Source organism: Amblyomma mixtum, chromosome 5, assembly GCF_055824585.1.
Source record: "Amblyomma mixtum isolate Tamu chromosome 5, ASM5582458v1, whole genome shotgun sequence".
Classification (NCBI taxonomy): domain Eukaryota; kingdom Metazoa; phylum Arthropoda; class Arachnida; order Ixodida; family Ixodidae; genus Amblyomma; species Amblyomma mixtum.
In genome coordinates, this window is record NC_143016.1 from 72,038,080 (window position 1) to 72,062,606 (window position 24,527).

Below are 24,527 nucleotides of genomic sequence, written 5' to 3' on the forward strand. Positions count from 1 at the left end.
GGCCAGCGCAGCAGCAATAACCACCAGTGGACTACCGGACTAGGTGGCCCACTCACATGTTCTAAGAATATCCATCAAATACATATGTTTTCAAACAATCAATCAATAGCTCCCACAGCCTCTTGTTCTCCGCAGCAGCGCCGTGTCTTGATAAAGCTTTTTTGATGTTTATTTGTAGGACACTCGAAACTTTAGAAGCTTCAAAATAATTTCTCTGCCCACCAGCAGGAACTAGGACTTTTTAACGAAGTTTAAAGCGTTTCCGCACTTTGTCGAAAATTCTTCTTTGTCTTGCGACTTGCCAGCCTCAAGATAAGTCAGTATGCGGTGGGTTGTCGAGGCTACAGGTTGACCCACACGTTGCATGTGTCGGCTTTGGTATGCAGGGCCGATATCCGTATGTTTGGGCACGCATTCTAGCCGAGCACGCTCATTTTGTTATAAGGAACTTAGCCTGCGAATGATGGTCCATTTCACCTCCCCCTGTGAGCTTTTTTACATACAGGGGTGAGTTCGACTCCAAAGTAACAAAAACATCTGGGAGAATTAAGGGACGCAAAACTGCGTAACATTGAAAGGAGCGTGCAGAGTTTCTTAGAATAATTGATGAATGAACAAACGGCGCCTTTAGTGTCAATCTTTCTCACTACTCTTATGGCCATACGGTTGCTATTGTTTTCCGATGAACTACTGCCGCCCGTCGACATAAGCGAGAATAGATGAAGGAACACGAGGCTGCGCACGGGTCTGTCATGTTCACAGCGGAACAAAAACACGATAGCTTGGCGATTCATGCGGTCTTTTTGTCGGCTTGGTAGGCGTAAAGTGCAGGCATCAGAGGAGAGCTGAAAACTGCACTAAACTTAAGATGTTCGAAGGCATCGCGCCAGAGACGATGCAGCTGGCGAAGTCAACACTCCCATTTGCAGCATTAAAAGTCAAGGTTCTCTTATTTGTTTGCGTACCTGGGCGATCCAACCCACATCTTATTGCGACAATCCGCAAATATTTCGTAACACTGAGCATGTGTGATTAAGGTTTTGAGTACAGGCATGATTTTTTATACCGTCTTTATAAATATTCGTATATACATAACTTCGGATGCTTCGTAGTTTGCTAATTACAATAATAACCAATACAACCGCCGGTGTTTCGACCTGCGGTTGAGAGACTCCGGATGCGGTCCACTCCCGCAAGACCAGCCAAGCCCACGATAGGCCAGGAGATGAAAGCGGGGAAGAATATAGGAGGAAGGCGCTCGTCTTGAAATGCCGCTGTCCGACGAGCGCCTTCCATAGTCCGGCGGGGTTGGCGAGGCCGCTTCTCGGGGTGAGGAGGCTGTGCGTGGTTTCGTATCGAAACACAGCAGCCTGGCACCCCGAAGCGGCCGCCTACTGGAGCTGGGCCACCGAACCTGAGGTGTGCGCAGCACTGGTCCGGATGCAGCCGTACCTGCGTAGCGCGGGCAGAGTCAGTGTGTCACCACGAGTACGATTTATAGGAATGCACTCACAAAAATTTAGAAAAACTTATTCAATCAGCTAGCGTTAAGAGAGGCTTTATGAAAAGCGTCCTTGTTCAGCATCTTTAAATGCTAATTGAGTGGCAGTGCGTACTATATTCTTTTGTCTGACCTATGCTGGTCTTTTAAAGCGCTGTTGCTGAGGTCAGCCACACAAATATGAATGCTGGAAAGGATATACGTTACAAAAAAGCCACGCAAGATTCAAGCCTCTCAGAGAAAAGGAAAATTACTACGAAGCTTTCATGCTTTCTACAACGAGAAATGCCTGTGTCGAACGCAAGTTTCACTCAGCTTTGTTTGTTCAGATTAATAGCAAGCGGACGCGGGCAGATAAACTTCCTAACATGGGACTATGTCACAAAGTCGTGGAACTAATCAAACTGCACAGAGAAACAGATAGGTCGCCAGTCGCGCATTGAACAGGGTCGCTACGTTATAAACAAAACGCACAGCGCACCAGACTAGCTGCTACAAATTGAAACTCAGCCCCTACTTCCGTCCAACAATAAATAAGGCAATATCCCCAAGGAGATGAACCCTAAAATTCATGACGATATACGCCAAGCGCAAGCCATGCACCACAAAGAGCACTTCGGGCTCATTAAACTATGTACAGACGTTGCATGCAGACGTTGCATCGAGTCCCGAGACCTACACAACTTGTCCCCTCGGCGATCCATCCACCTACTCTGAAAATGCAAGCCATAATTTCAAGCCATACTGAAAACCTACCTCACGAACCGTACAGCTCTAAACTTCATTACTACTATAAAAGCCGATCAAAAGTAAGCTTTACAGATACCTAAAAACTAAGCACAAATTGATACGCGAAACCAACCATTGCACCTATATTCTGCGACCAGTGGGACACACGGTGAGGTAATAATTGCCATCATCAGGCACATAATTAACTATATTAAATTAACAAAATTTTTCGCTACTGCGCCTAGCAAGAATGTTGTTTTTTTGGAAACAAAGACGCCGACGCATTTCTAGACCTCGATTTGGTAAACATCTTCGACAGCACACGTGTCCCAAGATAATACGTGTCACTGGACAGTATCTCCCAAGTTTCATCAGCATTCGCTGAGAACCTAGCCGCGAGGGGTTTGAGAAACTGAGCTGGTTCATCTGCTTGCCCGTGCCTTAAAGGCAGGGTGCCCTCCATCCTCCGCCAAGCCGATGTCGGAGAACGACGCAGAGTTCTACAAACAACAGGTAAACCAAGAAGATGAACACATGCGACAGAAAGGCACCTTGCTCTCAACACCTTATGGTTCGTCCCCCTGTCCTGGGTCACCTGCACCCACCCACTTTCTGCATTGCTAAAATTCTGGAAGGACGAAATGCAAAAGCTGCGGCATGTCGTTAAAGGAAGGGTAATAGATTTAATAATTTGCGTTTGCGATTTGTGTACACTCAAGAGAATTCAACGGCAACAAATCCTGTATGTCGTGATATACTAAAATACGGATGCATCGAAGCAAGCAAAAATCAAAACGAGAAGCCCTTGAGTGTGTCTGAATGAAACTGAAGTTAGTTTTTCACTTTGATGTCGCGATGGCATATGAGTTCAAGAATTAAAGACCCCCCCGGGCGTTCCTTCTCCATCATCTAATAAGTCGCGCTTTTCTATCCACTTCATCTCTACTCGGCCAGAGCACGTCGACCAGAGCAAGTTGAGTCTTGGACTGAAAACTCCATCTGGCTTGCTTCAACAACCTTCTTCCATCCAAATAAATATTTCTTCCTTCCTTCATTCTATTCACTTTGTACGTGCACAGCTTGAGTTTAATTTGACGACGATACATGTTCATAGTATTTATACATCGAGCAAAGGCAGGCACGCAGGTATAGACTCGCATCCGGGGCAGTCGCGGCTCGCATGTCATTTCTCGTGCTCTGCATAAAAAGTTCGATTGTTTTGTCTGAAGTACACTTAGGCGCCAATAACATACGGGATGCTCACTCACCGGCCGCGCCGATCAGCCCTGCGCTGTTCGCCGACTTCGTCCCAGCGAGGCTCGGTGCGCTCACAAGTGGACCGTAGCTCAGCGCTGACGCTAGAGCCGTCATCCTCCCCAACAGGATGTTCGGGGGTGTGCTCAACGGCCGCCCCAGTGACTCCAGCTGGCTGTGCCTGCGTTAAAACGCCATTGCTTCAATGCCAAAGTAACAGGTCGATGGTACTGAGTTACTAGTCTAGTGTCTGTCATAATACGATATTTCATGCAGATACGTAGCTGAAAAGGGTAGCTATTAATTATCGTTGCAATGTGAAGTCGAAGCCACAGCTTTTTAATACAGTCTATTTTGGATAACTTAGAGTCAGTGCTTAGATTTTCTCAACTCCATCGTCAGATTTCCGGATAGTCGGAGACTCCCTTAGGCTGTAATGTGCGAAAAACGAGACAAGGACACAAAAGTAAGCCAGAGACGGGAACAAGACATGGGCGTTAACTGAACTTAAAGCTGCCGTTTATTCAATTCACTCTATCGATGCGGTGGCTTCTTCGTCGTTTGTTGGTAATCACGTGGAGGTGTGTTGGCTTTCTGCGCTATTTTATTATCTATTCACAGCTTAAAATATCCCACTGAGTTTGACTCTAAAGCACGAACCATAAATCTGCGCCGTGGTTTCCCTGGTTCACAAATTTACTTTCATCGTATTAAGACCCGTTAACACTTGCCACTCGCAGAGGCTATGCGACCGTTTTGGTCTTCAAGTAACTGTCTCAAATGGTAGCAACGGCCGAAAAGCTACAGCTGCAGGCCTGTCGCACGCTGGTCAATTTTCTAGCTTAGCGACCCGTAGTCGCAAACTGTTAATAATTAAGCGGCGCCGCAGAAGTTAACGAAAACTTATTCCACATGTGGATTCTCGTTCCTTGTTCGCAGTGAAGATAGACAAATCTCGTTCCAAAGGAGACAAATTCGGGAAAGCGCCGCGTAGGACACCCTCGGAAATTTCAACGTTGGTGCAGTCGAGCCGCTGTCTGACCACAAGCGACTGCCGGATGCGCGCTCCGCAGGACTCTCAAGAGAGAGTGGGCCCTTTATCTGTCCCTTTCCACTCAATTGAAGGGTGCGTTATTGTGCGTAATTAGAAAAAAGAGCAGCCAGCATAGAGAGTTCGGGCAGCGCGAAGTTCAAAGTTTGTCGTGGCCCCTTTTGATATCCTGCTCTTTCAAAAGTAATTAGATAACACACAGTTGCTCTATATTTTGCATAAGTTCATTTACTGTTTTTGTATACACTGCAGCAGTAGTGCGCCGATGGTGAATAAGGACATACCCAAAATTACTGCTGAGGAAACTAGAATATGTCAAAACAGCTGCTAGCTATTGCCCTGTGGGCTCTCTTAGTCAACAGCTTTTTGCAGCTCTCGGTAGATGCATTTCTTAGAATTTTGAAACTATTGGAGCTAGCTGTGTGCCACGCATGAAGGCGGTCTTAGTGCGCGTTCGTACAATGCATTGTCTTTCGGGTCTTTTGATTGTTTCGAGTTGCTTTGGGACGTTAGATCTCGATAAACCTATAGCTTCAACTCATTCCTGCTGGGAATATAACTACCGTGTGCCGGCACACGATACATCTCTCCTCCCGGGTGTGCAGGTGGTCGGTGTATATAGAAAGCTGATTTACGACGTATATTTTAACAATATCGAGAGCAACTTCAAAGCGGGATCGCAGCAGAAGTAGTTTTAGCGATGATAAGCAAATCAAATATCTCAGCGACGGCGTACCTCGTGCTCATGTGCCCGGTTGTTTCGCCCTAACGCCTCAAAATAGGCAGCTTCTAATTTGCGCCATCACTATGTTTGTGTCCTAACTGACCGGGCGTCCATCTGACAGCCGTCATCTCAGGATCATTGCTCCCGTACCTGAGGCTGCGAACAGCTGGAGTGGGATGAAGAGTGCCCCGAACATTGCACGCTAAGGAATGCACCGGCCGAGGTGGTGGCTGCCCGAGTACGTGTTGTGCCGTGCAGAGATTCAGCCGGTTCGCCCCACACGTGAGCCATCGCCTGGTGGACACGACATCTGCGGGCACCGAGTGAGTACCGCGGCTGGTCTTCTCCGGGGTCCAGGCAGTACAGGTGGTGGCACCAGTTCCTGCGGCCGATACCAAACGATAGCGTATGTATATAGAGGAAGCCCCGCTGAAACACTGGGAACGAGAACTCTCGCCGTACGGTCAGCTAAGCACAAGCATGTTGTCGATATCTTGATGTGGGCTGCTCCATATATCGCGAAATCTAAAGCTGGGAGAAATATATTCAAGGAGAACTTATAAAACGGATGTACTAGCGCTGAACTACCGACTACTTTTCTAGGTCAAGCAATCCATACATTTCTCGTGCGTGTAAATATGTAGGTTGCTCAAAGAAAAGAGCCATTAATTATGCGCGTAGACTCGTTGCTTCTGTTTCCTCCTCGTCCTCGTATTTTCATCGCTTCTCGAAGATTCTCCTGACATCACCGTCCTTGGAAAAAGTTTATGGTTTATCCGTGTTTAACTTCCCAAAGCGACTCAGGTTATGAGGGACACCGTAGTGAAGGGTTCCGGAAACTTCGGCCATCTGCGGTTCATTAACATGCACAGACACCGTCGTCTCGTCCTTAAGGCTAAGATCAAAGAGTTGCGTCTTCTCAGCTCAGCTTCGAAAAGAACAGGAGTTAGCCAGCGCTTGGAATGCTTTTCAGCCAGGTGCGTGGTGGTTTGCCCCTCTGCCACCGGAGGAGTGATGCGTAGCGATCATCGAAAGCAAAGTGTCCCCGCGCATTTTTATTTCCACAGGCTTAATTTTGAGTAGTCTGCGTCTGAAAGTATTTATTCACTGAAACCTAAAAAGCAAAATAAAAGCGAAAGCAAAGCAGGCACTCCACAGGCAAAAGGAACTCCAGTGTTGGCTGACTCCTCTCCTTTTTGAAGGAGAGTTAAAAAAAAGACGGTGGCCGGGACGTTAATTCGATTTCATAGGGAAATCGGCCGCATAGGGCAATATTTCAAATTTTCCAAGATTGCTCGGAGAGTGTAGATGGAGTTCCCGCCGTAAAAAGACCATTTAAGATTTCCCTTTAGTGCACCTATAATTACTGCGTTCACTGGGTTAATGAACCCAGTTTTTCTAGGGGGAGCGGGGGGGGGGGGGGGGGGGGGCAGAGGGCGTTTCTTTCAAGGGGTAATATATTACCCCTTAGCTTCATAAAAACTGTAAAACGATGAGACCGAGACAAGAAGTAAGCCCGTCGAATGAATACTTTGTCTCACTTAAGATTCAGACTAAAACAGAACGCAGTTTTAGCTGGATTCTCGTCCTCAAGAGCATCAACGACACCTTTTTTTTTGAAGCCGGCCCGTATAAAACCACGCCGCCAATGTAGCTCTCCTAAGGGAGCAGAAGAAGAATTAAATTTCTTTTTATTGCCTTACTTTAGGCCCCAATTAACGGGTGTAACATAAGCGATGGCTAGATTTAAAAAAAAAGACAAGAACAGGAATTTTTTTAAATTTTTTATGAACTGTAATGAGGGCATGATGATAGCAACGTTTTTTGCTATGCGTACCAGCTCGCAGCATTCAGAGCGAAGCCTAACGCCAACAAGTTGTTACAATGCTTAATATGGTAGATCCGACATAGAAGTTCTTTGCGATGACTGCTCAATCCCACTGCCTATCATCTGCCTCGCAGCGCATGCTTATAGGCTGTTTGCCCCTTAAGTGTGAGATATAGTACTAATGACATTAGACCGGTGGCAGTTGCAGTTTTGCCCAGTTTGATGTAATTCCTTCGGCGTTCAAATAAAGGGCAGTTGATAGATTCGATGTCAACACCAGGACTGTGCGCGCCATAATAGTGGGTTGCGTTTATCACGCAACGGAAAGGAAACTGTTCTATAAAAGCCAAGTTAGAGGGGGGGTGGGGGCGTTCATTATGCGGGTGCGTTCATGACACGAATAAATACTGTACTGTATAGTAGTGTGGTTCGTAATATAATACGTTACTCCAGACAAAGCACCTTCAAAATTATCTAAGAAATCTTGCCTGAGCATAGCTTAAATCACCGAAGGATCTTACAATGCGTAGCCTGTAGAAGAAAGTCTCAAAATGCGTCGTGGTCTGCACTGTGCTTATATATTATTGTCAACCTGACTACACCCACTGCAATAGAAAGGCCTCTCAAATGTATCGTCAATTAACCCTGTTTTGTGCCAGCTGCAGCCGCATTATCCCTGTAAACTTCCTAATCTAACCCTTTCTGCTGCCCTCTGCTACGCTTGCCTTCTCTTCGAATCCAGCGCACTACCCTTTGTGACCATCTATCATCTTTCCTTCCATTTACATGTCCTGCCTAAGCCCGTTTCTTCTTCTTGAACTCTACGAGGATGTCAGTCGTTAGGCTGCATTTTTGACTGACCGACTGTGCAGTGTCCTGGCCTGTTAGCATTACAGGCATGATTTTGCTTTCCATAGCTTGACGATAAACACACGGCATTAAACAGGCCGCGTCCCCAAGCCTCACATCTTTCCTTATTGGGAGTTCTATGGTGGCTGTGGAGCCAATGTAGACAATTTTCACTATTTTTGAGCATGACTCTCCTACACCGTGGCTCTTCAATTATGCACGGCTCCTGTGGTATCGGCTATTACAGCAATTCAATTCAATGAAATGCATAGGGGCTATTACAATGACGCAGTGTTTGGGGAATGTTTTTTCAACAAGCTTTCCAAACGAGGAGATCACTAATCAAAAAACGCTTATGTTAGGTCAGAGTACTCGTTCGCGACTGATGTGGACCTGGCATCATTTGTTTTTTCATCGAATATCTTCCTGCAAAGTTTGTTTTCATTTCATCAGGTTTTGCTGCCGCCAAAACTTCTAGCGGCACACACTTTAGATTCTTTTAACTGAAAACCATAAAACACACATTTGAAATATATTTTCGCATAAAGGCCACGAGCGGTATGGTACTGAGGGCTGCAAATTGAGCATTTGAAGCGGAGAACAATTAGAATACAAATATCAGGAGGCGGCACCGCCACTCACCAGCTTTGATCCTTTAAGTTGATCTCTGCAACTTTCGTGGTCTTATCTACAGGCAAAAATAAACATAAGAGGAAGTTCATTAGATATTGGAAAAGTGAATAGCGTAACGTGAAATGGTGTTAGCATGCGCTGAGGACACAGCTGGACTAATTTCCGGTGGTGTCTCTATTTACTGTTATCTTTTGTAACAATGGCGTTGTAGTTATACCTTACATTACATAGCACAATATAACGATTACAACTTCCTGTAAGAACAGTACAAAGAACTAATATCTCTCGGACCAGGATATTGTTGCACCATTAGTTGAACCAGCGTAGCCACAAAAATAGTGTGCTTAAAGCAGAAATAAAGGAGCTGTGACGAATTGTAATAACGCTCAGAATAAGATACGAAAGAAGGATGTAGTTTAGATGAAGTCCATTAGCAGAAAACACTTAATTCTTCCCTAAAAAGAAGGCAGCGCAGTTGTGAATATCTTCAACAGTTATTGAAATCGATGGTCTTTGTATGTGCAGAGATTCTTATACAAAAAAATTCAGGGGGGCACTTTATTGACCTAAAGTGCGATGAGGCGAAAGCCTTAAAAGCGCAGTGTTGCTGCTTGTGTCACTGATGTGTAGTTAAGATGTTAAGCTTCGCCTCTACGAGTAGATGCAGCGATGGCGTAGAGGTAGAGCATCCGCCTCGCGTGCAAGAGGACCGGGGTTCGAATCCCGGTGCCTCGCAATTCTCCACCGGATAAAAAAAAAAAAAACTCCGCGTGTGTGGATGGAATTGCATACCCAGGCTTGGAGTGCGGCCTGATTTCGGTGAACCCAACCGACAACGCACTTCCTCACCAGAACAGGATTTGGCCACCCTGGTTTAGTACATGGCCATAACCTTCTATGAACAAACCAATTAACCCTCGGCCCTCAGTCCCCAGCAGCTGCGGAGCAACTGACCAAGGCGGCGGTCAGATCTGTGACGCAGCGGAGGGTGCTAATAATCTCTGGCTCCGGACAGGCCGCCATTGGAAACTGAACCTGGCAACGTTTAACGCAAGAACCTTAACAAGTGAGGCTAGCTTAGCCTCACTATTGGAGGAATTAGCCGGAATTAAATGGGATGTGTTACGGACGAGGTAGCAACATCCCACCGCTGCCACCAGTTTGTTACGGACGAGGTAGCATGGACGTGCTCCGGAGAGTGAATTGAGGGACGCCTGAGACGAGGCTGCTGGGAAAAGACAAAGAAGAGGAATTTATACAATATTTACAAGTGAGCTGCAGGAACGCTGCATCGTGACAGCTCAACAGGAGAGCATGATGACAACGAGCTCTTCGGCCGTGCCGCTGCCGGCTTTTTAAGAGTTCTCTTCCCTAGGGTCCCTAGATGGGGGCCGGGTTTCACTGGCACCAATCACCGACACGCACGCACTCACTCACTCCCGAGAGATCACGCCGTCGTCACGCGCTGGGAGAGGGGAACGATGCCAACCACGTAGCGCAGACGCCGAAATGTCCATGAGCGGCGTTCTCGCGCATTTCGAACGCGCGTTCCCACTCGGTGTACGGGAAACGCTCGCTCAACCGGGCAGACGGACGCGGCTTCCGTGGCCATCCAGGCGTTCACCCAACGCGCGTCTCGGGGTTTGTCGGCGTTTCGCTGCTGCCATGTCGTCGTCTTCCCCCCCGACGAAGGCGAGTCGTAACAGACTGCCCCGCCGGGGGAAGGAGATCCCGATGGACAGGGGACAGCATCCGCTGTCCGGAGGGATGTCGCTTGAGGCTGGTCTCAACCGCAGTCGGTTCTCTCTCGGCGGTTCTGGAGCTCAGCGCACCCTGAAGTCTTCCTTTGCAGGTGCAGGTTCCCAAAGGGCACTGCAAAGTGACTCGTGCTCTGCTAGCGTTAGAACCACGCCGAAAACCCAACCGCTCAGTCCGCAAGCACGACACAATCCCCACTTAGTAATGCCAGGCTCTTTCCTCCTTACAAACCCAATCAATCCCTGGGAGTAGTTCCGCAGCACTGTGAAAATGCCCACAAATCGGCACATTACACCACAAAGCGCATCTCAATTTAAAACAAACAAAACCAATCGGTTCAAAATCCTAGATCAGGAAGAAAAACTACCAGCAAACTGCAACTATGATGCTGATTCTTGCGCTAGGGACGTCAACGTAAGCAATCGGCGTTACCGTTGAGACTCCCCTTTTGTGATGTATTTCGATTCGTAATGACCACAACAATTACGAACGCACTTGTTTCCCCGCAAAGATTCGCTCAACATCGGAGCCAAAGTCACATTAATTTCCCCAATTCCAAAAAAAATCAAGCGACTCCAGGCGCTTATGCTAGTGGCCTCAATGGCCCGTCTGGCTAGCACTTCGCGTTTTAACGGACGCTGCTACACATGGGCACCACTAGTGCATTTTTCGAACAGTCTTTGTCCAAAAGGAACGCTTCCAACGTAACAAATGCGTCCGAAACCTATTCCTGCTCAAAATTTTTTTTTTTTCACTTTTTTTTTTTCTGCAAAACGCTTTTTCTGCAGGAATGATTTAAAACAAGAAAAAGCAAACAGCAGAGACATCCTCGGAATCCGCTGCTAGCGAGCCGCGCCGCGGCTCAAAGGGGTCGCCTATTCTTCAACCGCGCCCTGCGCGGACGCACACCAACAGTGGCTTTAGCAGCCGACAATTCACAAAATTCGAAGGGCTTAACTGCGCTTCGACACCTGCGAGCCTCAGACGCCACGCGACATTGATTTGTTTCGCACACCGGCCGCGTGTCTCCAACACCCAAGTAGCGTCTGAACATTTGAATGCGAGGGGTTGACGGACGCGTATGAAAGAAACGCCTACGAGGACTCCTTTCTCGATTCAGCAATGTTCTTCGACTGGAGCCCGTATTGCGGCTTTCTTTCATGCGGTAGCTGGGCGTGCTTCTCTGCGAACCGCTGTGAGGTTCCCCCGTCCTGCAAGAACTACCGCGGGGTCGCCGCGATGGGACAGGTGGCTTTCGTTTTGTCTGTAAACGCCTAGTCAGCTTGGCCCTTTTTCGGCGCCTGTCGCGTCTGGAGTACCGCGGTGGCAGTATCCGACGATTACGTTGTTGACCGGCCTTAACCCCTACAATGTTTTGGGCCCGTCCTTCGTCCTTTTTCCGCGGTCTACCCCTTGGCTTGGCTCTCCCTGAGCGCGGCCGCTTTCCTAAAACTGCCTTCGCAGAACGGCCCTGCGCGCCTCCCTTGCTCGCGGTGTCCTCACCCTCCGCATCTTTTCTCTGACGCAGCACCGAGCCGTATTTCACCCTTAAGTTCGAATTATCGGCTCGTGCTTTCGGTGAGTCACCGCAGGTCGCAGTAGCCAGCTGTTCCGACAGCACTTTATCTCCTGCTGAGCATAACTTGCTCTCCTGAGGCTTGCTAATCGACCCTGCGACCCTAACTCCCTGGCCTGCAACTTGATCTAAACCACACTCGATGGCTAACGTTGCGATCTGCCCTTGGGTTTCAGCGGTGCACTCGGGTGACTCGCAGCCGCTCTCCTTACAGCAAAGCGCTGTGTCCAAAACTTGGCTACTAAGGTTCGCCAGCCGCATCGAAGGAGGGTCTCCCTTGATTCCTTGACTGCTCTGGCCCGCAAGCTCACTAGTCTCTTCCTGAGCAGAAGCATCAATCTCGCTTGTCAAAGCAGGTTTTGCCTCAGGGCTAGAGACGGTCGCTTCTCCCTTATTAGCGTTGTCTGTGCTCACTAACGAAGCAGATCGCTCGGCTTTGTTTTCGGTGGGAATCCTGCAACTCACAGTTTGCTCTTCATTCCCATTAAACTCGGCCTTCACAGAACTTTCATCATGACTTTCCTCAAATAACCCAAGGACTACTTTTCCCTGGTCACGGAGACCTTCGGCGTCTTTCTCCTGGGTATTATCCTCCCGACCGCAGGAATCCGCCTCCGTCCCGGAAAGTGCATGCTTCTCTGGGCTCAAAACCAACGCATTGCCCCTTTCCTTATTTTTAGCAGTGCCTACATTATCGCCCGAGCCCGCACGGCTGGCGGATCTGCACTCTTCCTCATTACTAGCCTTAGTGCCTACATTATCCCCCGAGCCCTCATGGCTGGCAGATCTGCACTCTTCCACGTTGCTAGCCTTAGTGCCTACATTATCGCCCGAGCCCTCACGGCTGGCGGATCTGCACTCTTCCTCGTTTCTAGCCTTAGTGCCTCCATTATCCCCCGAGCCCTCACGGCTTGTGGATCTGCACTCTTCGCTAGCTTTTCGACCGAACTCATCGGTCCTCGCTGCCGAAGTGGCCTTTCTTTCCTGGACCAAACCTGTCCTATACTGCCACTTCTGCACAGCCTTCGTGTCATCCGGCGACTGAGCGGAGCTCCTAACTCGGTCCCTGACACTCTCACGGTGTAGCTTACCACCGTCAATTTGGCCTTCCAAATCTACCTCCGCGGGAATTCGAAAGTATCGGAGGAGCGCACTTTTGGTTATCGCATAGTTGTGGGCATCCTCGTCAGACAACCTCGCCCAGACATTACAAGGTTCACATGGGAGGAATCCCATCAACACAAGTGGCCAATAATCCTCGTCTAGCTGCTCCTCCATGCAAATTCTTTCAAAATTTTCCAGAAAAGTTCTGAAATTTTCGCCTTTTCTGAAAACACTTAAGCGAGATCGCGTTCTAATACTTCTGAGCGTGTTAAGTTCACGCGTGAGTTCCCGCATCTCTCTTTCGTATTCCTGTTGCCGCTGCTCTCTTTCGCGTTCCTGTTCGCGCAGCTCTCTTTCGCGTTCCTGTTCGCGTTCCTCTTGCTTTTCTTTACGTTCGCGTTCCTCTTTTTCTCTTTTTGCCAATTCCCTCTCCTCAATGGCCTCAAGGCATTCCGCAAGCTCGTCATCTTCAGCCTCTAACGCAAGAATAGCCTTCAGCAGTTCTGGTTTTCTGAGTTTGTCTGATACCTCCAGACCCAACTCTTTCGCAAGCTCCAGTAACTTTGGTTTGCGCAGCGTCTTCAAATCCATGGCTGCTCCGAGTGCTGCTTCTCTACTGCCCGCTATTGTCTTGCTGCAACTAACCCAGCAGCAACGACAACCCAATCACCAGCTCTGTTCCCGACACTAACAAAAGCCTGGCAAAACTCAGCAGAAGAAAGTCCCGCACTCACCAAACCTCGCAGCCAAGAATCCAGCGCAGTCGGTCCGCTGCAGGCAACCAGTCATCACAAAGGGCTGTTGCACTGCCCCCGACTCGCCGTGCTGCTGCTCAGCGTCCCGTTGTCCGCAACTCTCCGCCGGCGTCCGACGATTCGCATCCCACCGCTGCCAACCAGTTTGTTACGGACGAGGTAGCAACATCCCACCGCTGCCACCAGTTTGTTACGGACGAGGTAGCATGGACGTGCTCCGGAGAGTGAATTGAGGGACGCCTGAGACGAGGCTGCTGGGAAAAGACAAAGAAGAGGAATTTATACAATATTTACAAGTGAGCTGCAGGAACGCTGCATCGTGACAGCTCAACAGGAGAGCATGATGACAACGAGCTCTTCGGCCGTGCCGCTGCCGGCTTTTTAAGAGTTCTCTTCCCTAGGGTCCCTAGATGGGGGCCGGGTTTCACTGGCACCAATCACCGACACGCACGCACTCACTCACTCCCGAGAGATCACGCCGTCGTCACGCGCTGGGAGAGGGGAACGATGCCAACCACGTAGCGCAGACGCCGAAATGTCCATGAGCGGCGTTCTCGCGCATTTCGAACGCGCGTTCCCACTCGGTGTACGGGAAACGCTCGCTCAACCGGGCAGACGGACGCGGCTTCCGTGGCCATCCAGGCGTTCACCCAACGCGCGTCTCGGGGTTTGTCGGCGTTTCGCTGCTGCCATGTCGTCGTCTTCCCCCCCGACGAAGGCGAGTCGTAACAGATGTCATAGGGCTTAGTGAGGTTAGGAGGACAGATGAGGCGTATACAGTACTAAAGGGCGGGCATGTACTGTGCTATCGTGGATTAGCAGATAGGCGAGAACTAGGTGTGGGATTTCTCATTAATCAGGATATAGCTGGCAACATCGAGGAGTTTTACAGTATTAACGAGAGAGTGGCAGCTATCGTAATTAGGCTTAATAAGAGGTACAAGCTGAAGGTGGTGCAGGCCTACGCGCCTACATCAAGCCATGATGACCAGATAGTTGAAAGCTTCTATGAGGATGTGGAATCGGCAATGACCAAATTAAAATCACAGTACACTGTACTGATGGGCGACTTTAATGCAAAGGTAGGTAAAAAGCAGGCTGGAGACAAGGCGGTAGGTGACTATGGCATAGGTTCTAGGAACAGTAGGGGAGAGTTATTAGTAGAGTTCGCAGATAGAAATAATTTACGGATTATGAATACCTTCTTCGGCAAACGAGCAAACAGGAAGTGGACGTGGAAGAGCCCCAATGGTGAGACTAAAAATGAAATAGACTTCATACTGTGTGCACACCCTGGCATCGTAGAGGATGTGGAGGTCCTCGGTAAGGTCCGTTGTAGCGACCACAGAATGGTAAGATCTCGTGTTAGCTTAGATTTGAAGAGGGAACGGAGGAAACTGGTGAAGAGAAAGGCTATTAACGAGTTAGCATTAAGAGGGAAGGTAGAGGAATTCAGAATGTTGCTGCAAAACAGATTTTCCGCTTTAACTGAAGACGACCGTAGTGTTGAAACAATGAATGATAATCTTACAGCTATCGTTACAGTGTGCGCCGCAGAAGTAGGTGGGAGGATTGTTCGACAGGATACCAGCAAGCTATCTCAGGAGACTAAAGATCTGATTAAGAAACGTCAAAGCATGAGGACGTCTAACTCCACGGACAGGATAGAACTAGCAGAGCTATCGAAGTTAATAAATAAGCGCAAGGTAGCGGACATAAGAAAGTTTAACATGGAGAAAATCGAGCATGCTCTAAGGAACGGAGGTAGCCTAAAATCAGTGAGGAGAAAACTGGGCATAGGTAAAAACCAGATGTATGCGCTAAAAGACAAAGAGGGCAATGTCATCAGCAATATGGATAAGATAGTTGAATTAGCCGAAGAGTTCTACAAAAATCTATACAGTAGCGAATGTAATCATCAAGTTACTGAGGGAGGCAGTCGAGCACAGCAATGGGACATCCTGCCAGTAACGAAGGAGGAAGTAAAGAATGCCTTAGGAGCAATGCAAAGAGGGAAAGCAGCTGGTGAGGATCAAGTAACGGCAGATTTGTTGAAGAACGGAGGAGAGATTGTGCTACAAAAACTAGCCACCCTGTATACGCAATGCCTTGTGACCTCGAGAGTACCAGAAGCTTGGAAGAACGCTAACATTATCTTAATTCATAAGAAAGGAGACGTCAAGGACTTGAAGAATTACAGACCAATCAGCTTATTGTCTGTTGCCTACAAGGTATTTACTAAGGTAATCGCTAATAGAGTCAGGACAACCTTGGACTTTAGTCAACCAAATGATCAGGCAGGCTTTCGTAAAGGATACTCGACAATAGATCACATTCACACTATCAATCAGGTGATAGAGAAATGCGCAGAATATAACCAACCCCTATATATAGCCTTCATTGATTACGAGAAAGCATTTGACTCAGTGGAAACCTCAGCTGTCATGCAGGCATTGCGGAATCAGGGAGTAGAAGAGTGCTATGTGAAAATATTGGAAGACATTTATAACGATTGCACAGCTACTATAGTTCTCCATAAAGTCAGCAATAAAATTCCAATACGGAAAGGTGTCAGGCAGGGAGACATGATCTCGCCAATGCTCTTCACTGCCTGCTTACAGGAGGTATTCCGGGGACTGGTATGGGAACAGTTGGGGATAAGAGTTAATGGAGAATACCTAAGTAATTTACGATTCGCTGATGACATTGTCTTGCTAAGGCACTCAGGACAAGAACTGCAAAGCATGATCAATCAGTTAGACAGGCAGAGCAGAACGGTGGGGCTAAGAATTAACATGCAGAAAACCAAAGTAATGTACAACAGCCTAGCAAGGGAACAGCAGTTCGCCATTGGTAGCGAGGTACTGGAAGTAGTAAGAGAATATGTCTACTTAGGGCAGGTAGTGACCGCAGATCCGGATCATGAGAGGGAAATAACTAGAAGAATAAGAATGGGGTGGAGCGCATATGGCAGGTTCTCTCAGATCATGAATGGTAGCTTACCAATATCCCTGAAGAGAAAAGTATACACAGCTGTATCCTACCGGTACTCACCTATGGGGCAGAAACGTGGAGGCTAACAAAGAGGGTTCAGCTTAAGTTAAGAACAACGCAGTGAGCTATGGAAAGGAAAATGATAGGTGTAACGTTAAGAGATCGAAAGCGGGTGGAGTGGGTGAGGGAACAAACGCGGGTTAATGACATCTTAGTTGAAAACAAGAGGAAGAAATGGGCTTGGGCAGGGCATGTAATGCGAAGGCAAGATAACCGCTGGTCCTTAAGGGTAACGGAGTGGATTCCAAGAGAAAGCAAACGTAGCAGGGGACGGCAGAAAGTTAGGTTGGCGGATGAGATTAAGAAGTTTGCGGGGATACAGTGGTGGCAACTGACAAAGGACAGGGTTAATTGGAGAGACATGGGAGAGGCCTTTGCCCTGCAGTGGGTGTAGTCAGGCTGATGATGATGATGATGACACGAGTGAAACGCGGCGTCTTGCAACGCTGCCAAGGAGTCCACAGAACGCCATCGCCCATTCGGCTCTGCGCCCTTCTCGACGGTAAATTGGTTTTTGAGGAAAGGAAATGTATCCCTCTCGCATATCTCGGTGGACACCTGAACATCGCCGGAAGGGAAGGGAGGAGGATGGGAGTGAACAAAGGCGCCGTATTAGCTAGACGTTCCTTCGTTCATTCAAACCATCGAGCTGGCATGGCGTAGTGGTTAGAGTGCTCGTCTCGCACTCCTGAGACCGTGGTTCGATACCCCAGTTCGACCAATTTCCTGCACGGTTTTATTTATTTATGTGGTTTGACTAGAAAGGTTAATTAAGCTAATTGGTCTTTACTATTGTTCTATTGCCATCCGTCATATCCTGTCACTGACCTGTCAAGGGACGGAACTCTTTAGAATGTTCGACACAATGCATATGAAATGTCTATAAACGTCTGACTATTAATTATGGTTAATGACAGTTAAACATGACTTGCACATTTTGTAATAGTAGTCAATGCATGGTTAGTGATAGTTGAGACGACCTTAACTAGTACACTGATTAATTAGTGTTAGTTAAGGTACAGGCGCAGTGCACACTCCCACATGCAACTTCATAACTACTACTAATTACTAATTAGTCATTTAGTCTTTAAGTACAATTATATAATCATGAAATCCCTTTATATCATGTTCCGATGTCTTTCGATTGCACCCGATTAGTATCGATTGTCTATTAAGTGACGTATGCCCATATAAGGCCTGCATATGCGCGGACACATTTGCTAACATGTCTTGGCCACGAGAGTATGAGGCATTAAAGGCTTGCGCCCTAAAATTAGGTGCGGTTCAACTACTACTGAAACTGTTTAAAGAGCGAAAGCTATGCCTTAACCGGTAACTATAAGCGGCTTGGCGCCTGTAACGTTGAGTGCGTTCCGCACACAGTATAGGCAGCACACCGAACTTGGCAGGTGGTAGTAAATCGTTGATAGCGAGAATTTGCGCACTCAGTGAACGCTGCGGCCTATTACAACAGTGCCGCATGTCTGCCACAACGTTTTCACGCTAACGCATGTAGCCTGCGTATCACCCCTCGTACCTACTAGCGCGATTCAGGCGTCCGCTGATCCAGGAAACGTTATGCGCACTTCATTTCCTAAAAATACGAACAGCCCGCAACGATCTCAAAGTAAATACATCGAGTATCTTGAGAGCTCCGCGAATCTGCAAGAGTTCCATGGCTCTCTGATAATGCCGCTAACACACATAAGGGGCAGAAAGTGCACAAGGATAGATAGGCCTTAATGTATATCTATCCACTCTCCTGTCCCCGCCCTCTACATTTAATGCAATAAATATTTTCATAATCTTCCCGTAACCTGTGGAAAGTGACAAGCGCACGTACGACACACTTACTAACGGGTTAGCTTTAGGACGCGTGTTCTCCGCCAACCACGGTGGTCTGAGAACTACATTCCCGTTTCTCGATGGCCATTTGACACTGCAGCCGCATTACCTAGCGGGGGTAATTGAAACAGCCCACAACGATCTCAAACTACAACACTGATGACGCTGCTACACAATTCCTCAGTGGCCTTTAAGGTTGGGAGGTCATTCCACTGCCATTACGTAGTGCACAACAATAAAGAACAGCAACTGCGCTGTAAATAAAAATGGCAAGCCGGGACTCAATACCGTTGCCCTTGGGTTAAGAACCAGGCGCGCTGCTCTTCGACCACGGAGAAATTCGGGTTGAGGGCGATAAATAGAGGCCTTCTGTGAGAGCCTCGCACCACAGAGTACGCTGCAGAGCGGGCAACATCGTCTACTTAATTAAGGTGATCGATTAAAGTCACCAATGCTTGTCGCCAATTCACAACGGCTATGCGTACGAGCAACCGAATCCTCTCGCCGCGTCGTAGTGGCACCCTCGTGCCACTACGGCGTTCTGGTCAAGGCTATCAATGCGTTATCTAATTTTTTCGCCAGTGTCAGTAAATTTTGCTGAAGCCTGCCCTCGCACGTTTTTACATAGAACAAAAAGAAAAAATGTGAAAAAAAGCGAAGGCTCATGTGCTGGAAAGACCGTTAATGATGGCTGCTTATCACGTAATTAGCCTGCAGTCCGCACATGCCCGTGCTCTCAACGATTAGCGCTGGCCAGGATCCGATGTACACGCGCCTCCTTGCGGTGGTTTCTCCATTTCGCTCAGAGGTAAGAAGGCGATGGACGGTACGCCACCATAAATGCAAGATAACTGCAAGATAACTGCATTTCTGTTATCTCCATGGTTAGCTTTAGGATGAGCGGATTCGTAGGGTCAGAATTAATTTTGCTGGCGCAAAATACTTGCCCTGTTCACGTGAGCGGGGCTACTTCTCACGACGTTATGTGTTCTCGCCATTGTTTACAACAACAGGTTGTAAACTCTGTTGATCACTGATCGGCTCACCAATATCTGTTGCACTGCTTGGATCCATGGCGGCTGGCCAAGGATGGGTCGGTGGCCTACGTGCTGCATTAGTCGCCAGCTGCGCGAACCACGTCTCGAGAGCGATCTTGTCGTTGGTGCCCCGAAGCCTCGGCGGGGATGTTTCACCTCCGCAATGCCTGTCCATCGGTGCTTGCTTGTGCTGAGGATTAGAAAACACATACTTCAACATCGGCATGCTTTAGGCACTTTAAATACAGGCTGCCTTGAAAGCGGCGCTTTCGAATGAGAACCTTCAGGAAGGTAGGCAAATAGCAGCGACTGCCCTAAGATGTCAACCGCCAAAAAACTTGTCCTACTAATTTCCTGTTTTCTTTTTGCTGCCATTTCCATGGACATAAATATTTTGTTTGTAGAGCCTGCGTAAGAACAAAAATGCGAAACATGCACACGTGGATAACGAAAGTGACAACGAAGTACCCCATTTGGACACCGCTTTCGAGAATAAATAAAACCTTGTGGTTAGATGTGTATGCTTTCACGTTCCTTCATGTGTGTTGTATTGCGGTGGTCTGTTAAGTTTATTTTAGCTGGGTTTCAGTGAGGCAGCATTCAATGCCTGCTTTGATCGATACATCGTCCACACAAGTCACGTAATTAACTGAACGCTAGGGCGACGCGACACAATTATACTTGTCCAAGGACTCCATAACGAAACAATTAAGCGATGCGAACACAATGACAAGCATGGGTTGTGGCAACACAACGAATCCGTCGATGAATTTGTCGTAACTTACAGTTTGGTGGCGTGTTTTGTTTTCTAGGCGCCACATGACATGACATGCTTTTTCATGACCACGCATGATATGGCATTCTTGGTCATTCACGTCATAGACTCCCGTCCTCTGTGATCACGTGAGCTGACACTTGACACCGACCTATGTTCGGCACCTGAAGCCACCAAATGAGCCGACGAGCTCCAGATGCTATCTAATAATATAGGCTGCAGAGACCTGGACTGGCGTACTTTGTCGATATCCCCACATTTCCTCTATCAACCAAATAACTTTTAAAACCCTGCTAATGACAGTGAACTGCCTTCCTATAACTACCCGAGGATCTCAAGCCAGCTTTCTTCTAGTACATCTTAAACACCATTGGCGAGGAGAAAGCCTGAGAAGAGCCGCAGAGTAACCTCGCAGAAATTTTTACTCAGCCTGCAACAACCGAAACGCGGTCCATGTTCGCATACCTGCGTAGTGGCTTCAGCAGCGCTGCACTGTGAGCAGGGAAAGAGCAGCGAGGCGTGACGGAGACTGCGTGGAGCCAGGGTGGTGGCCAACGTAGGAGGCGCGTTTTTCAACTCGCCAGTCTCCTCGTAGTCTGGTCGCCGATTTTTGTCGCAGCCCTCCTTGGTGGCGTCAGCCATGATGACCGGACGCGACATAAGCTCTTCCATGGTTCGCGTGCTGACTGGCGGCGTCCAAATGGTCGCCTAAGGTTATACTTCACCTCAGCTGGAAAAATAAAAATATTAAGGCGGAAGCCTTTAATGCCTCATCGTTGTAAGCAGGAGTTGTCGACAGAAAATGTCACGCTTTTCAATTGGTCGAAATGCTCGTGACGTCACAGTGCGTGAATTTCAAATGGGGCCAATTGTACTTTGGCTAGTAACCATGCAACCAATCAAAGGGATCGTATAGTGATGCTCCAAGTAAGTGGGGCTGAGTTTAGTTAATTGCTTAATTAACCAATTAGCCTAATTAAGAGAGAGGAAAAATAAAAGAGGTCAGAAGAAAGAGGAAAAGAAAAGGACGCGCGTCGCAGCGACAACAGCGTCCGCGGAAGGAGGCGCTGCTGAAAAAACATAAGTACGAAGCCGCGTTCGCTCCACCACCACGCACTTCCCCACTCAGTTCGACGTTGCTCGTTTCATATACATTGTGTCGAACATCCTAGACAGTTCCAACATTTGACAGGTGAATGACAGAACACGATGGATAGAAATACAATAATATAAATATGAAATAGCCTAATTAACCTTTCTAGTTAGACCGCATAAATCAATAAAACCGAGAACGAAATTCGTCGAGTTAGGGAATCGAACCAGGGTCTCCGGAGTGCGATACGAGCACGTTAGCCACTCCGTAATGCCAGCTGAATGGTTTTGGAATGAACAAAGACGCGTCTAGCTAATACGGCGTCTTCGTTCACTCCCATCTTCCCCCTTTCCCTTACGGCGAGGTGCAGGTGTCCACCCAGATATGCGAGAGGGATAGATTTCCTTTCCTCAAAAAATAAATTTACCGTCCAGCAAGGCGTACAGCCGAATTGGCGATGGCGTTCTGTGGACTCCCTGGCAGCGTTGCAAGACGCTGTCGCGTTCCACTCTTACAGGCGAAGCTTAACATGTTAACCACACATCAGTAACACACGCAGACAGCTAATGGACGCGTCATTCGCTGGCAGCACTTGAATCATCATTCACAACCACATTCGTGGCAGAATGCTGTACTCAGGCTTTCGCCTTGCACCACTTTAGTCGCCAAAGTGACTCCTAATTTTTTCTTAGCAGAAGACCTTGGTGCAAAAAAATAGTCTAGTAAGTGGAGAGAACGCGCTTAAATTGAAAATAGGTTTTTGAGGAAAGGAAATGGCGGAGTAATTGTACCGCGCCGTAAAGGAAGGGAGGAAGGCTCCGGAATAATTTATTTGTTTATCGGAGTTTAACGTCCCAAAGCAACTCAGCCTACGAGGACGCAGTAGTGAAGGGCTACAGAAATTTCGACCACCTGGAGTTCTAACGTGCACTGACATCGCACAGCACATGGGCCTCTAAAATTTCGCCTTCATCGCAATTGAACCAGCGTCTTTCGGGTCGGCAGCCGACTGGCGTAACCACAGAGCCACCGCTGCGGGGCTCCTGAATAATTTCGACCACCTGGGGATCTTTAACGTGCGCTTACATCGCACAGCAGACGGGCGCCGTTTGCATTTCGCATCCATCGAAACATGGCCGTCGCGGTCGGGTTCGAACTCGGGTAGACTTCGGCCCAGTAGCCTAGAGCTCTAACCACTGACACTTCCCTACCTTAGGTTTAGCTACTTATGCTCGCTAAATACATACTATAGCGCCCGGCGACGCTATAAAGCGCAGGCCCTGAGATCGGCGTTCCCGCGATAGAAGAAAATAAAGATGGACAGCGCGTGCTCGGAGCGCACGCCCGGCACGGGCAGTTCGGAACTAGAAGCCTGCCACGCTAGTCCTCTTACTCTGGTGCTCCGCTGCGACCCCGCAAATCCTCAACAGTGGTTACCCGGCGAACCGTGCCTTCTATCCGAGCGGCGTCCTAGCAGTGCAAACAATAACCAATTTTCATTAAGTACAACAAAAATTATCAGAAGCGTTTTCAGGACGACTACAAGAAGCACAACTGCTGAAAGGCTTCTATGGTTCCAAGCAAACTCTTCATTCTGACGCAGTGCACTAATTCGAAGGTGATCGTTTAAGGCCTAACATAGCCGAGCTGAGGTGCTCCACGAGAGCGTGTTTTCAAATTAAAAAGGTGTCATAACACACCAATGTGCACGCGATCTGTACTTATCTCATCCTGCACCTTGATTACTCAGGTAAAATCAACCATCGCATCCAGGAAACCTGGATCCAGCACCTCGCAACAGAACACCCTCGAATGAATTAGAACAGCTCAGTGTCCTATGCCTCACACCAGACAGAGCGTTGTCTGACGGCTCGAGAGGAATCGCATTTAGCGAACGCTGCGATGTGCGTAATAAGGGTGCGAATAAAAAGGCCCTCTTACTTGGCGTAGATCGTCGTGGACAGCTGCTGGGGCTCGGAAAAAGCCTGCTCTCGTGAATGAGACGAACGCGCGAGGAACGTGGTGCGCGAGAAGAACGTGCTCTTCGAGCTGCCGGCAGAACAACTGATGAAAAGAAAGGACAGCAGGTCAAAAGAAGTAAAGCCTGAGGACACCATCATCATCATCATCAGAAAAAGATAAATTATTGTTTGTTTCCCCTGTGTAGATTGGATGACGCCACGACAAGTTACTTGTTAGCTGGGAGATCGAAGACGGGACGATGGCTTTTTGTACAAATTCGGATGCAATGCATGTAATGGTTCAATTTTGCACTGACTGAAAGAGAGGGAAAAAAGTAATCAAATAAATTTTTAACAGTCAGAAAAATAAAAATAAATAGAAATAATAATAATAATAAAAAAATAAAAGACATTATTCTTAATTATTATTCTGGACCTTTTACTGCGACACCCCTGTCTTCCTTTCTACTTTCACTCCCTCCTTTATCCATTCCTTACGGCACGTTTAGGGTGTCCACTGAGAAACGTGAGGCAGTTATTGTGCCATTTCCTTTCCTAAAAACCAGTTTTCAAGTTAAATTTTTGAATATTCCGTTCCTAGCAATGGTCAACCGCCAGCAATTTTGTTTGTTTCCTTTTTCTTTGGAATGCATCAGTTTTACCTCACACCTAAACATGTAGAACAAAGGAACAGTGGGAGGCCTCACTGTCCAGCTCAAACCTCCTAATCCAACGCCCAATGTTTCGTCACGCCAGGGCGGCAGCGACGACCCGAGCACACAGCTTCCGTTGCTCACGCCGGCTGGGACGGCAGCGCGGGCCAACGGAATCCTGGGAAGACCGACCACTGAAGCTGCAATCTATCTCTCCCCAACCCTTTTTGCCCCAGAGAGAGAGAGAGAAAACTTTATTGCCGGAAAAGAAGGGTTCCTGGGTTTTTAGCAGAAGGGCCTGGTGGCCTTTAGCTGATTGCCCCCTCTTCATGTTGGTTGGTTGGCCT

At 48.0% G+C, this 24,527-nt stretch overlaps 1 protein-coding gene across 2 annotated transcripts; it reads right to left on the minus strand.

Moving 5' to 3' along the window:
- Positions 1-1,053: 1,053 nt before the first annotated feature.
- Positions 1,054-23,626, minus strand: LOC149342637 (uncharacterized). Of its 2 annotated transcripts, XM_089545061.1 has the most exons (7): positions 23,508-23,626; positions 20,939-21,203; positions 19,708-19,888; positions 8,579-8,624; positions 5,410-5,641; positions 3,499-3,665; positions 1,054-1,452 (listed from the first exon to the last, which is right to left on the minus strand). In XM_089545061.1, the coding sequence occupies exons 2-7, from the start codon at positions 21,143-21,145 to the stop codon at positions 1,392-1,394; spliced, it is 894 nt and encodes a 297-aa protein (XP_089401187.1). In that variant the 5' UTR covers positions 21,146-21,203; positions 23,508-23,626; the 3' UTR covers positions 1,054-1,391. The 2 variants fall into 2 exon arrangements, 1 of the variants encoding a protein (XP_089401187.1); XR_016283052.1 differs by lacking the exons at positions 1,054-1,452; positions 3,499-3,665; positions 19,708-19,888; positions 20,939-21,203; positions 23,508-23,626 and adding an exon at positions 9,838-14,498 and having other exon boundaries at positions 5,548-5,641.
- Positions 23,627-24,527: the final 901 nt, after the last annotated feature.